The sequence below is a fragment of the Monodelphis domestica genome, chromosome 8, assembly GCF_027887165.1.
Source record: "Monodelphis domestica isolate mMonDom1 chromosome 8, mMonDom1.pri, whole genome shotgun sequence".
In the NCBI taxonomy this organism is placed as follows: domain Eukaryota; kingdom Metazoa; phylum Chordata; class Mammalia; order Didelphimorphia; family Didelphidae; genus Monodelphis; species Monodelphis domestica.
The window spans coordinates 19,781,761-19,795,040 of record NC_077234.1 but is presented as its reverse complement, the minus strand read 5'-3'; the positions used below and the strand labels follow the sequence as shown (position 1 = coordinate 19,795,040).

The following is a 13,280-nucleotide window of genomic DNA, read 5'->3' as shown; positions in this document are numbered from 1 at the left end:
AGTGAGACGGTCGGTGGCTGTTTTCACCTTCATCAACGAGATCATCGTGAAATCAGGTCCATTCCTAATTCGGCCAATGACCAGCCCCAAAGTGACCGCTGACTAGAATCTCATGCCTTTTCCGGCACTCTTCCCTTCAGTACTCTTCTTGATGCCTTGCGCAGGGGCTTTCTCCTCCCCTCAGCCCCAGAGCAGGGGCTCCGGCCCATTCACTAGCAGGAGGCCAGAGCAGTGGAGAGGAGCCACTGGCTGCCCAGGTCTCCAGGACTGGATGTTCACTCTCAGCCAACTCAGAATGCAAACGCCTCGTGCCACGGCCGACACATAGCGAGTCCTTCGTCGGTGGGTTTCCATTCCTTAGCGGGCATGTAAGGAAGAACGGAGGCCATCTGGGGCTTGGAGAGATGGCTAATGGCCTGGATGGAACTTGGCAGCAAAGACTGACAAGCTGGAACAATGGGACAAATTTATATTTATTTTACTCCTTTTACATTTTCATATCAAAATCTTACACAGGTTCAAAAACTGAACGGCACGCATACAGGACGGAGCAGTCAAGGGTCAAGTGAAATCGTTCCACTCATGAGCTCAAGGCGTCCAACTTAAGATGTGGCGGCCAAAAAGGTGAGTGCACCCACGCTGCATGAAGAGAAAGGGGGTGCCCCAAGCAAGGGCAGGGAGGGCTCCACGGGACGCTCTCCAAGGTGCTGCTGCGTTCTGGCCGCCCCATTTTAAGAGTCCTCAATATGCTAGAGGGAGTCCCAGGACCAGAAGGGGACACAGAAGCACCTTGTGAGAGTCAGCCAAAGGACCTGGGCATGTTCAGCCCAGAGCACGGAAGACTTCGAGGAATACTTGGGCTGCGTGAGAAAGCGCTAAAGGCAGCTTCCTGCTTAATGGGGTAAAATTCCCTTAAATGGGAACCTATTCCAAGAGAGAGTGGGACAAAGGTGGAGCACGTGGCCTTGTGGGTCGTGACTGACCACCGGTCAGATACTGCACAGGGGCTGCCCGAGACGGCTCCTGGATCACTGCCAACCCCGAAAGCGCTTCACACTCGGGCTCGCTCATCCTTCCTGCCAGCGTGGCTGAGATCTCAATGAGCCGAGGGCAGCTCGAGTCCATGGAGGCCCACCGCGGCCCACCAGGATGTTCCCCTCGGAGAGCGCAGCTGAACTCGGGGCCTCTCATTGGGGCGGACCAATGACGCTGGGATCTGCAGACAAAGCCTGCTCAGTGGCACCTACGCCGACTTCCTTAGGACAGCCCTCGCGAGCAACCCTTCAAATACCTCCTTTTTGGAACCTCGAAACCCAGAGCCGCACTGAGGAGACCCAGAAACCACAAAGAAGGTGGGATCAGCCTCCCGAGAGGCTGGAAGTGTGCGAGGCCCAACGCTCTCAGGAAGAAGTGATCCCGCTGCAGAGGCCACTTCCTGCCCTTTCTCTTTTTCCAGCACCACACACACACACACACACACACACACACACACACACACACACACACATGCACGCACGTGCGCACACACACACAGACAGACTCAAGCACGCACTCACACAGAGACAGACACACACACGCGCACACACACAATTTCCCCCAGTGTGTCACACAATTGTTCCAAGCCTTTAGATTTCTTCCTTTGTTTGCCAATAGAAACCATCCTGGCAGGAGGGAAGCACAGAGGGTGCCGCCAGCACAAGGCCTGCTTGCCCTCTAAGGAAGGACGAGCTCCTCTCCTCAGCAGCCAGACTCCAGAACAGGCCACCAGGGCCACCCAGACGGCCTGACTGCTTAGAAAGCCAAACTGCAGGCAGTCACCACCAGCCTTGGGGCCCTCCATCCCCAGGCCCCAGGGCTGTCCATGGTGCTGAGCGAGGGGAGTGCCTGCCTCTGTGCTTGTGTGTGTGCATGCTGGTGCATCTGAGTGTATGTGTGTGTGCGCCCCTTAGCTTACAGCGGCCCCCTAAATCTCCTCCTCCTCCACCAAACAGCTTGGCGGGTTCCTTTGGCCGCTCTTCCCATCAGACCTTCTAGCTTACCATCCATCCTGCGGGCAGGCTCCAGGACAGAAGAGCGGTGGGCCAGGCAAGGGGCAAAGTGACCGGCCCAGGGTCACCTAGCCGGGGGGAAGTGTCGAGGCCAGCCTGGAACCCGGACCTCCCGCCTCTGCGCAGGAGGGCAGGATCCCTCCAATAAATCGTGGGCGCTGCAGCATAATCTCGTTTTTAATAGACATTTACAGTAAGCCGAACACCCATCCCCGGCCGTCATTTACACGCCACCGGCTCTCTGGGCTCTGAATGAAAGGGGACCCCCGCGAGGCTCCGGCTTCCGTGCCCAGCCCGAGTCCTTCGAGGTGGGAGCGGAGGCGACAGCAGGCCCGTCAGCTCTTGGCCTTCCCCTTCTTGACCGGGAGCTGCCCTGTGGCCTCCAGGTACTTGTGGACGAGCTCTTCCTGGGTGGCGGCCGAGGCCGGCTGGTACCTGGAGTACTCCATCGTGTACTCCCCTTTCCCCTGGAACGAGGAGCGAGAAGCAGCGCTGAGTGCGGCCGGCCCACAGACGCACACGGGTGGCACAGACCGGCCTGGGGACGGGGCACACAGGGAAAGGCTTCGGGGACGAGGAGGCCCTAAAGCTGGGCTCCCAGAGGCCCAGGTGGCAGAAGAAAGGTAAGGGGTGAATAAGAGCCGCAGGGCGGCTGGCCGAGCCTGGGAGAAGGGCAGGCGGGAGGGGGCCAGAGAGGCAAACACGACAAAGCTTGGGAGGATAAAAGCGAGGGAGGAGGCGAGGATCACCCTCAGGCGGAGAACCTGGGCCGGAAGGAGGCGCAGACAGAAACAAGGAAGCTCAGAAAAGGCTGCAGGGAGGGCCAGTGGGTCAAGGAGGTCCAGGAGGCACCATGGCCCGCCAGGAAATGGGGGAAGAGACAGAAGCCCTGAGCCCGGAGGAGCAGAGGATGCCCAGAGAGACGGCGGAGCGATACCCTCGGTCAGGGGCAGGACGAGAGGATCGTCCAGGAAAGGGGACAGAAGCGGAGGCCGGGGCTCGAGGAAGGCTGGGCAGGACAAGCCGTCCCCCGAGGACAGCGGGGCAAAGGAGGGCCGGGCTCACCTCGGTGCAGGAGCGGAGCTCGGTGGCGTAGCCAAACATCTCGTTCAGAGGGACCTGGAGTCAAGGCGGCCAGCGGTTAGCGGCTCCCCGGAGAGGCTCAGAGGCAGAGAAGGTGCCTTGGAGACCTCTCCCAGGGAGCAAGGGTGGGAGGGAAGGACCCAGAGAGCTCCAGGACACCCACGACCCGGTTCTGGGCTCCTACCAGCCCCCAACTCAAGTGCTCTCTCACGGGGCCATCCCCCCGGAAGGGTGGCAGCTGTTCTCCTCCTCCCTGGGGCCCTCTGCTGGGGGGCCTCCACCAGGAGCTGTCCCCGAGGAGGCCTGAGCCTTCTCTCCCCCCAGGGCCACCCTGACGGCTTCTCCCTGCAGAGTGAAGACCAGCCTGGGGCCCCATTCCGGGGAAGCGGCTAAACATGGCGGCCCAAGCTCACGGAGGGCCTCCCGCCAGCCCCAGCCTCTCTGCCCTGCGCCCAGAGTCGGGGCTAAAAGAGCCGGTGGAAGGCGCCCCGAGGCCCTTACCTCTGCGTACAGAGTGAAGAAGTCCTCTACGCCGTCCTGGCCCGTGATCACGCCGTGGCGGCGGTTGATCCCCGCAATCACAGTGCCCTGGAACTCGTTAGGGGCGACCACCTCCACCGACATCACGGGCTCGAGGATGCACAGCGTGGCGTTGGCCAAGGCTGGGGGGAAAGGCTAGCGTGAGCGGCCGGCCGGCTCCCCCTTCGGGCTTGTGACGTCTGCTGCGCTCCCGGATTTGGGGGCCCACGAAGACTGCACGGGGACCCAAGTCTGGCTGGTTCCCCGAGGAGGCGCTGAGAGCCAGGCCCCCTGTTAGCAGTTACCCTCCAAAGGGGGATCCAGGACCCCAGAGGGAGGGAGCCGAGGAACCCCCCAGCCCGAGGGCACGAGCACGCTTCCGGCCATCTTCCCGGAGATCTCCAGAAGCTCCACGGCGCCCTCAGCCGTCCCCTGACTAAGCTAAGCACCCCCCCCCCCCCCCCCCCCCGTGCCTCTGCTTTCTTCCTGTGGACTGTCCCTTCGGTACGTCCCTGATCGTTTCAACACAAGCAGCATTAAAGGCGTCTGTGCCTGGGATGAAGGCCCCGTTCTGAGCTGTTCACAGTCTGAGGAAACACTGTAAAGCCAGACTAACGCGGGCTGTAAGGCGGCCTTGGGGGCCATTGAGGGAGGCCGGGCTGGAAGGAGCCTGGGTGCCAGCTCCCAAGGAAGGGTCTCTCACCTAGGCTAGCATCTGCCGGAAGCTGGCAGCCCTTTGGCCCTCTTCTCGACATAATGTCAAACCGCGGAAGGAACTGTAGTCTTTTGGTGCTAAATTTCTGTTTGGGAGGAGTGAAAACAAGGGCTTCTCTCTTCCCCCACCCAAGGGGCCAGACGGCCTGAAATCCGTCCACGCTCAGGGACAGGGATCCCGGCTAAGAACCCCCGGCCCCCAGCAGCGCTCCAGCCTCCTCCAGAAGAGGCTGCACCCTGCGGAAGCCCCTCCGAGTCACTTTGAGCGTCCTCATGACAAACCACTCGCCTCCCTGGAGCTGTCTCCAAAGCATCGCCTAACTGCTTGAACGTGTTCCCTGATCCGCGCCGGAGCCCAGCGGAGTCTGCTGAGCGACTTTAGCGTGCTTTGTAAAAGGCATTCAGCAGAGAAGGGCCCCCCAGACTCCTGGGGGACTGAGACGAACCAAGACGAGCGAGTCACGAATCCAGAACCACCCTGGCGTTCTGTGTGCCGAGAGGTACGCATGGCACCCACAGCGGCAGGGCTTCCCTGGCCGAAGCACAGCCGAGTCTTTTTGGCACGGCCCTGCTTTAGCCCGATGATGAACTCCCCCACGAACAGGAAAGTCTCAGGAGAACGGCACGTCCCCCAGGAACCTTTCCCTCCACCTCCCTTCTCCTCCTAACAACCTACACTACGGGGCATCCAGAGTCCATCTGTGACCACCAATGGGCAGTTGTCTGAAGGCAGCCCCTGGACCAGCCTGACGCGGCCACGGGGGGAGCTTGAGGGCACGCAGAGACCTAGAACCCAAGGACTGCAGCAGAGAATCCTGTGGGATGGCAGTGGAGGGGCCAACCTGAATGGTAGAAAAACAAAGGCTTGGGGGAAGACCAAACTACTCAACGGGCAAATCTCATGCTGTGTTCGGCCCAGCTGGTCTAGGCTAGAGAGCTACGTGATGGGGTAAACCCCACATGAGACAAGTAGAGCACAGATAAGTCGATTAGTCTCTTGGCCTCTCTATTTTCCTAGGCCACTGTGTCAAACTTAGCCAAAAAAACCACAAAAACTCCTGAGGGTCAAAGAAATAATCAACAAAATAAATAAAAACACAGTAAAACATAATGTTAATTTGGGACTTTCTAAGTCAATATGCAGCCATGTTATTTCTATTCAAGTTTAACATCACTGTTCTAGGCAACTCTACACTCACAAGTTGAAGAGAAGGTGCTGAATTGCGCTGGAAGGAGGAATGAATCTCTCACCTGGGAGGTCCCCACGTGAAGGAAACCCCAAGTCTAGTTCCTACCCTTACATTTACTCATGTCTGCTTTAAGAGGATAAAGCTTGAGAAGGTGTTAAATATGGTAAACTTGGCTATCTCTGTAACGCCTGTCCTAAGGGATTCCAATGAAGTTTTAGCTAATAATAACCTAGAGGGAAGCAATTTTCATTTTTAAGAAGTTCTCATTTGTTTCCAGCACATTGCTCTAAAATAAAAGGGGTTCATGCTTGATTCATAGCTTTGGATTTAGTAAAGTAACTTCATCAAAACTAAATCAACATAGGCTTAATGCTGCTCAGAATATCCTGCAGTACCTGAAATCAAGAATTTAAAATGAACAAAATGTTCACTTTCCTCTGCTGATGTGACAATTCCCTATTTCCTATCGAATTAAGATTACTGCTTGTCTTAACTGTATCTAGGGCTTCAATTTAATGTTCTTAATACAGGAAAAGACAATTGAGTTCAACGGTTTTAAACCCAGAGCTCACTTTTATTTTATGTTCACAGCCCTTAATTCTTTTAGTGGTGACAGAACTACCACTCCTAAGTAGGTACCCATCAATGGACAAATGGCTGGACAAATGATGAGATATGAATGTAATGGATGACTTCAGAGAAGCCTGGGAAGACTTGGATGAACTGATTCAGAAAGAAGTGATAGAGAATGGAGAACAGTGTATACAGTGACAACTTTGTCCTGATTATTTTTTAGACATGGCCAATGTTTTGACTATTTATATTTATTTCAAGGAGTTTTCTCCTTCTTTTCTTCCAATAGGAACTAAGGCAATGAGATGGGAGAAAAAATATAGGTTTGTTAAATGAAAATAAATTAATTTTTTAAAAAACCTGCTTCTAGGACTTAGAAGGAAAAGCAATGACTTGAGAACAGGATGGTTTCAAAAACTAATCATTTCCTTCTTTATCAAAGCTCTTGGGCTGGTAGAATAAAGTAATGACATGGACTTAGTATCCACATATCATCGAGGCACCTGGAAAAGTCCTGTCCCACCTTTTTGGAAAATCCGGGGATGATCTGAATAGCAGAAGCTGGGTAGAGCTAGATCCTGCGGATCACCCTCACTCAAAGGGTGGGGGATTAGTGGACTCCTCTCAGCCTAGAAAATGGCCTATGGGAGACTAGGTCAGGGATCTGGCACCCCAGCTCTGCTCAAGGTTCTCCAAGCACTTGGCTAAAGCCATATGTGGTCTGTATGCTCATCTATGGCAGGTGATGTAAGCTGGAATGACAGACATCAATGGCAAAATGGAGATCCAACAAGCCTCCAAAAGTCTAGGAAGATGAGACAGATCTAAGATGACAACATTTAAGGGAACTACTCAAGGCTGGTTATGGGTTCCAGATGGCCCAGGACAGGAGTCCCACATTAAAAGGATGGACAAGAAGAAGCCTCTTGTGAACATCAGCGACATAAGCAAGAGCAGCAGCTTTAGACCAAAGGGATACCCACTGCCCTGGTCAGAGCAGAGCAGGAGGCCCAGGGGCCTTTCTGAGTACCATGGATTAGGAGAACACAGTGACAATGTGGGGCACATTAATTAGAGCCAGCAGGAACAAGATGGAAGTGGAGATGGATGGCCTGGGACAAGAGAGGGACGCTCAGAAGAACCCCAAGAGCTGTCTTTGTTACAAATAAAAAGGGGTGATTGACCTTTTTGGCTTCGCCAACAAGAGCAAGACCAAGACCAGGAGGCTATAGTGTAAAAATACTCGAATCCAGGACTTCAATCCCCAGAAGTCCGTGCTCCACTTCCCCAGAATGCCCTCTAATCACACTGAATTCTCACCTGGGCCAAGAGCGAGATGGGGTATTTAAACCTGGTTGTGAATAGGCTCGGTCTCTTTTTGGACTTCCGTTTTGGAGCAGATGTGTCTCTTTCATGATGTGAGATTATCTTGTCTAGGCCTCTGGCCTAGGCACATGTTTTTCTTATTCTGTATTTTCTTTAATCCTTAACCTTTAATAAACCTCTAAAAAATATAATACTCCTTGCAGAGAGAAATTAAGTTCTATCTTGCCTCAGTCTCCCCTAAATTTTAACTGTTACAATAGGGAGGTAAACTCTAGCCTCACAGAAGGAAAAACCTGCATGTATTGGAGGGATGAGGCTAGACAACCACATAAGGACTCAAAAGGGACAGAATATGGAGTTCAAACTACTGCTGACACTGTAGGATCTTGGTTAAACAGCAGTTTTAGGAATGGGGGAGGGGAGATTGGTTGGCTAAAAGTTGAACCTAAAATCCTTTTTGTTTTATTGATAAAAATTATTTCTATAATAAACTCACTTCCCCATTTTAAGTAAATATATGGAACAGAATTTTATCATAATATGACTTGGAAAGCCACAGATCATTAGGAATGCAGAAACCACAATCTTATGTGCCTAAGTATCAGTTCTAATGCAAAAGAGCAACAATGAGTGGGCAATCTGAGTTAAGTGACTTACCCAGGGTCCCATAGCTAGATCTGAACCCAGGTCCTCCCAACTCCTAACCTAGTACTCTATCCACTGAGCCACTGAACCTACGATCTTATTGAGGTGGGTCTTCCATTCACCAGGGCAGCTAGCAACCTCTCCACCCTTGTTCTTTCTGTGAATCTCATCATGGGGCCAGAGATTCACAGCTGGAAGGGCCTCTGGAGATCCTCTGGTCCACCACATAAGGAAACTGATGGCCAAAGAAAAAGCTGATGCTGTTTGCCTGGGGCCATGAAGCTAGAAAATGGGGGGTGGGGGGTTTGAACCCAGGTCATCCTGGCTCCCAGCCCAACACAAGGGCCTTCTTGTGTGTCCTTCCATAAATCTCCCATAAACAAGCTCCCCAGACCACTAGAAGCCTTCCTCTAGGCCCCTGGCCTTCTGTGGACCCTCGGACTGTCCACCTGCTATTGCTTACTCTCAATACGGGCCAGACCCACGTCCTCTTCTAAACATGCATTTCACAGATGTCAAGAAGAATCACTGACATAGATGAACTCTTTGGCTTAATGCCTTCTCTAAGACAAATCTAAGACAATTGTCATCAACCAGTCGACACTGGTAACACACTGTTCCCGTGCCTTTAGGTCACCCACAGTTCTGGCCCTTGTGAAGCGTCCCATGATCCAGCCATAGGGCAATGTCGGCAGAATGTTGGGGTTAAGTGAGGGGCTTTGGAGGCAAGGAGAAGCTCTGGAATCTCAGACTGCGCTGTGCAAAGTCCCATGAATTCTACTCTTTTTCTTGGTAGGTACAGGAGATTAGGACAAACTGTCCTGGCCCCAGCACCAATCTTACAGTTGTTCTGTCAAACAGATTGGGGGGGGGGGGGGGGGGCGGGTGCCTTTCTTGTTATTTCTCTCTTTCATAAAAGTCCCCTAGCAGAAGAACCCCGGGTAATTGTGTTTCAGTAGAAATGAATCTGTGCAGGAGTGGCTTCTGATTTCTCAAGCACACAAAGCTGTCTACTAGAAAGGAGGCTTACTACTTCTTTTCCAAATAAAATATGCCCATTTTCGACATCCCCCAGGCCCCAACGCCATGGATGTAATGACGTCCACTTAGTGACTCATCATCTTTTCCGCCCTTTGGACAAATCACTTAAAAATGAGAACACGCCCACAAGTCATTTCTATCAAAAATGCTGCTTGGGAATTCTGCCTCTTCTTGCTTTGTAAACTAAAGGCACAAATGACAGGCTTCCAAGATGTATCAAAGATTTTTTTAAAGGGCAAGAAACATACATTAAGAGAAGCAGGCTGTGTCTTTGTTGTTTGGGGCAGGCCTCAGCCCTCTCTCCCTCTCTGTCTCCAATGGCCCACAGAAAGCCAAAATGTCAACAGATTTGTCCTACCTTGCTTAAGCGCGCCTTCCCCAGCACGGATGAAAGAGATCTCGTTAGAATCCACCATGTGGTGTGCGCCATCTTGTACTACAAACCGTACTCCAGATATCCGGTGACCAGAGAGGGGGCCCTTCTCACACGCATCCAAGAACCCCTAAAAAGGACACAGGTGGATGCGTGGGTGTGGGGCACACAATCTCCAGAGACAGATTCTTCCCAACCCTGCCAAGAAGCCCAGGCCCTGAGGGCTTCGAAAGCCCAGTAAGGCTGGCCCATCTCTTGGGCATCAGACGGCAAGTGAATAATGAATGAGATGACATTTTATAGCTCTCTTACACAGGTATTACAGCAATATGAAAAAAGGGCTGCCATCCTTGGCACCTTCCCTTAACAGTTATTACTTCATTCTCCCAGCCCGAGCATTATTAGGATTTCACAACGAGGAAACCAAGGGAGGAGGAATGAAGCCACTTAACCTACGACGACAAAACCTCCATCAAAACTGAGTTCGTACTAAAGACCCCAATCTCTCAAGTAATACACCTAGAGTAACAGGTCACTCTTTAAGCGATGCACAACACAAATAAGGGCCAAAGTGGGGGAGATGATAATAATAACCTACCATTTCCATGGAGCCATAACAGAAGATTATATTTCTATTAAGATTTATAAATTTCACTTGTATGTAATTAAAAAAACAACAAAAACCTTTGCCTACTTCCTTGAGGCAAGCAGGCTATTGAACAGAGAATATAGGGAAATGGACACATATGATCGAAATAGAAGTATAAGGCAAAATTCAAAATCCATAAGTATTAACCACTGTTACCCGAATTATAGTCTGTCAACAAGGAACTTCCCATTTAAAAGGGGGAAGGAAAACTTTGGAATTAAACAAGAAACAAAAATCAGTTGCAACTTCAAATTCTACCTATAGCAGGTAAGTTTAGAAGGAAAAAAAAAACAGAAAAAGTGCATGAAACTAAAAATCAATAATAATTTGTCAAGTGACAAGATTCCAGTTTTTACATTATTTTTCCTATTAGCAACCAGTGAAACATTTTCAAATTATTATCAGATGGCTACTGCTCACTACCATTAAGAAACTACAAGTTCTTACTAACCTCAAAAAGGTACAAATGTAATGGTCACATAATTAAACTAAATTCTCTTAAACAGAAATTTCTGAAATGAAATCATTGGCTACAAGAGAGAAACTATAATTAAGGCAAATGAGAGAGGCATGAAAGAAGACAACATTAAGTCAAAAGTCAGTCCACGTTTAAACAATCCAAAGTTAATTTTCTCACCTTTTCTATGGCAGGAATAAACTGCTTTGGAATATTTGTCCCATAAGTTTTATCCAAGAATTCCAGTTTGGTGTACGCCTCAGGTTCTAGAGGTTCTAAGACACCTATCACTTTCCCATACTGGCCAGCACCACCAGATTGTTTCTTATGAGTAAAGTCAAACCTGTACGTGAAGTCAAGACACAAGAATGGCAGCATTACATGACATTAGCTGAGGACCCGGGACCTCGTGCATGGGGCTACCAGTGAAAACCACAATCCCTTCTCCCTCTACCTGCCCGGATGATTCCTGGCAATGCTTCCCCATATATCCCCCCACAGAGCATCTACGCTGTGCTCAAGCATTTCCTTGGGCCCCTTTCTGTGTTTCTGGGCTACCAGTGTGTCCCTCCAGCTGCAATAAACAGTGTGCTAAAGCAAGCAATGAGGACTTCACATGTGAGAAATTAGTGGTGAGAGAACTATCAATTGGAAAATGAATTAGGAATGGGGGGGGGGATGAGGAGGAAGGCATAAACACCTCCCCCTCCTCTGCCTCTCAGTCACTCCTTCCTTATGTCCTTCCCTCCTCTCTGTCTCTGTCTCCTCCCTCTCTTCTCACCCAAAGGAGTTCTTCACTCCCTTTCTCCACATTACTAGAGAAAAGGCCCTGCCATTCAAAATGACCTGCATTACTGCACCGTTCAACCATTGATGCGGGTCCTTCAAGTTATTCCTGGATGTTGACTAAAATGAAGGTTTTCCTGGGGCAAGTGATCCGCTTTGGAGACGCACAAAAGGGAAAACCCAAGGGGATGAGGAAAGGGCAAACCAGTTGGCAAGTTTCACGCAGTACCCAAAGGGAAATCTTCCCAATATTCTACCTACATCTCCTGATTTTAGAGCCACGAGGCTGAACCTTGTTGGTACCAGAGATCCCTTGGCAGTAATGGAGCCCATGAACCCTTTCTCAGAGTAATGCTTGTCCAGCATAAAACAAAATGTGTGGGATGACAGTTAGGAAAATATTTTTAGAAAACAAGTTCATGGACAACAGGTTAAGATGCCCGGATTTAGAGAATGGCTCAATAGGCATGTGTGGATGTGGCCAAAAGATGTGCCTAAAGGTAAGCTTTTTAAAAGGAACCATTTGGAACTTGAGGCAGCAACTGCAAATCCATGAGAGGCTTAAGGTCCTACTTGGGAACATTTACCCTGGCGGCTGGCGGCAGGCAGTACGGGTGAGAGGTAATGAGAGCCTGAAAAAGGGTGTGGGCTCGCTGGGCAGAAGGAACATCGACCAAAGAGACGTTGTAGAAATAGGATGATGTGATTTGGCAATGGACTGCCTATGTGGGGCAAGTGAGAGTCAAGCCAGCTGGCCAGCCTGGGTGCTTTTGAGAGTAGCAGGAAAGTTTAGAAGAAAGGTGGGTTTGGAGAAGAAATGAACGAGTGATGCTCTGAGCACGCTGAATCGAGATGTCTGCGGGGCACCCAGATGGAAATATCCCCCCAAACCCAACAAGTTGCCGATGTAGGACCGGAGCTCAGGAAAGAGCCCAGGCCTTCACGTTTGGAAAGAGGAATCTCCTCCGTGGAGATGATAAGTGAACCCAAGGGATGGCTGAAAGACTGTAGAAAAAAGGAGAGAGCCGTAAGGAATTCCCACAGGCAAGAGGGATGACAAGGAGCAAAACCAGGAGAAAAAAATGTCCTGCAGACCCAGAGAGGAGAGACTATTTGGGAGAGGCTAGTCTAGTCTCAAGTGCAACAGAGAGGCCAAAGGAGGGCTGTGCAGAGGCCAGTAGATTTGACAGTTAGATTGCTGGTAGTACTCGAAATAAGCAATTTCAACTGAGGGATGAGGAAAGAAGACACACCTCAGAACTTAAGATGAGGAGAGCAGTGGATGTGGGGGCAGGGACTACAGCCTTCTCAATGAGTTTAGCCGAGAAAGGGGAGCAACCAGTGGGGTTTCTGAGGACAAGGGAGACCTAGACACGTTTGCAGGCAGCGAGGAAGGGCCTGGAGATCTGAGAGTGGGAGACAATAGTGGGCATAATTTGTGGGAGAAGGGAGAAAATGGGATCAAGGGGCTAGTTTTGGTGACAGTGGCCCCCTCTTCTTCAGAGACCAGAGTGGAGAAGGAAATGGAAGGGGACCGTGTTGTGTTGGAGGTTGTCATGTAAAGAGGAGGAAGAATGACGTTCCTGTGAAGTTCTCATGCCTAAGCTCTGAATGCTTTTTAAAAGAGCTCAGCTGGGGGCAGCTGGGTGGCTCAGTGGATTGAGAGCCAGGCCTAGAGACGGGAGGTCCTAGGTTCAAATCTAGCCTCAGACACTTCCTAGCTGGGTGACCCTGGACAAGTCACTTGACCCCCATTGCCTAGCCCTGACCACTCTTCTGCCTTGGAGCCAATACACAGTATTGATTCCAAGATGGAAGGTAGGGTTTAAAAAAAAAAGAAAGCTCAGCTGATCGTCCAGAAAGGGGGCACAACTGG

At 50.9% G+C, this 13,280-nt stretch overlaps 1 protein-coding gene across 1 annotated transcript in view; it reads right to left on the bottom strand.

The window, feature by feature from the left end:
- Positions 1 to 2,207: 2,207 nt before the first annotated feature.
- GFM1 (G elongation factor mitochondrial 1) overlaps positions 2,208 to 13,280 on the bottom strand; it is a 39,144-nt gene continuing 28,071 nt past the window's right edge. Inside the window, exons 14-18 of the mRNA XM_007502305.3 lie at positions 10,799 to 10,961; positions 9,498 to 9,642; positions 3,633 to 3,793; positions 3,114 to 3,167; positions 2,208 to 2,515 (exon numbers count right to left, since the gene is read on the bottom strand). Coding sequence (XP_007502367.1) covers positions 2,384 to 2,515; positions 3,114 to 3,167; positions 3,633 to 3,793; positions 9,498 to 9,642; positions 10,799 to 10,961 — 655 coding nt within the window. The 3' untranslated portion in view covers positions 2,208 to 2,383. The remainder of the gene's footprint in view (positions 2,516 to 3,113; positions 3,168 to 3,632; positions 3,794 to 9,497; positions 9,643 to 10,798; positions 10,962 to 13,280) is intronic.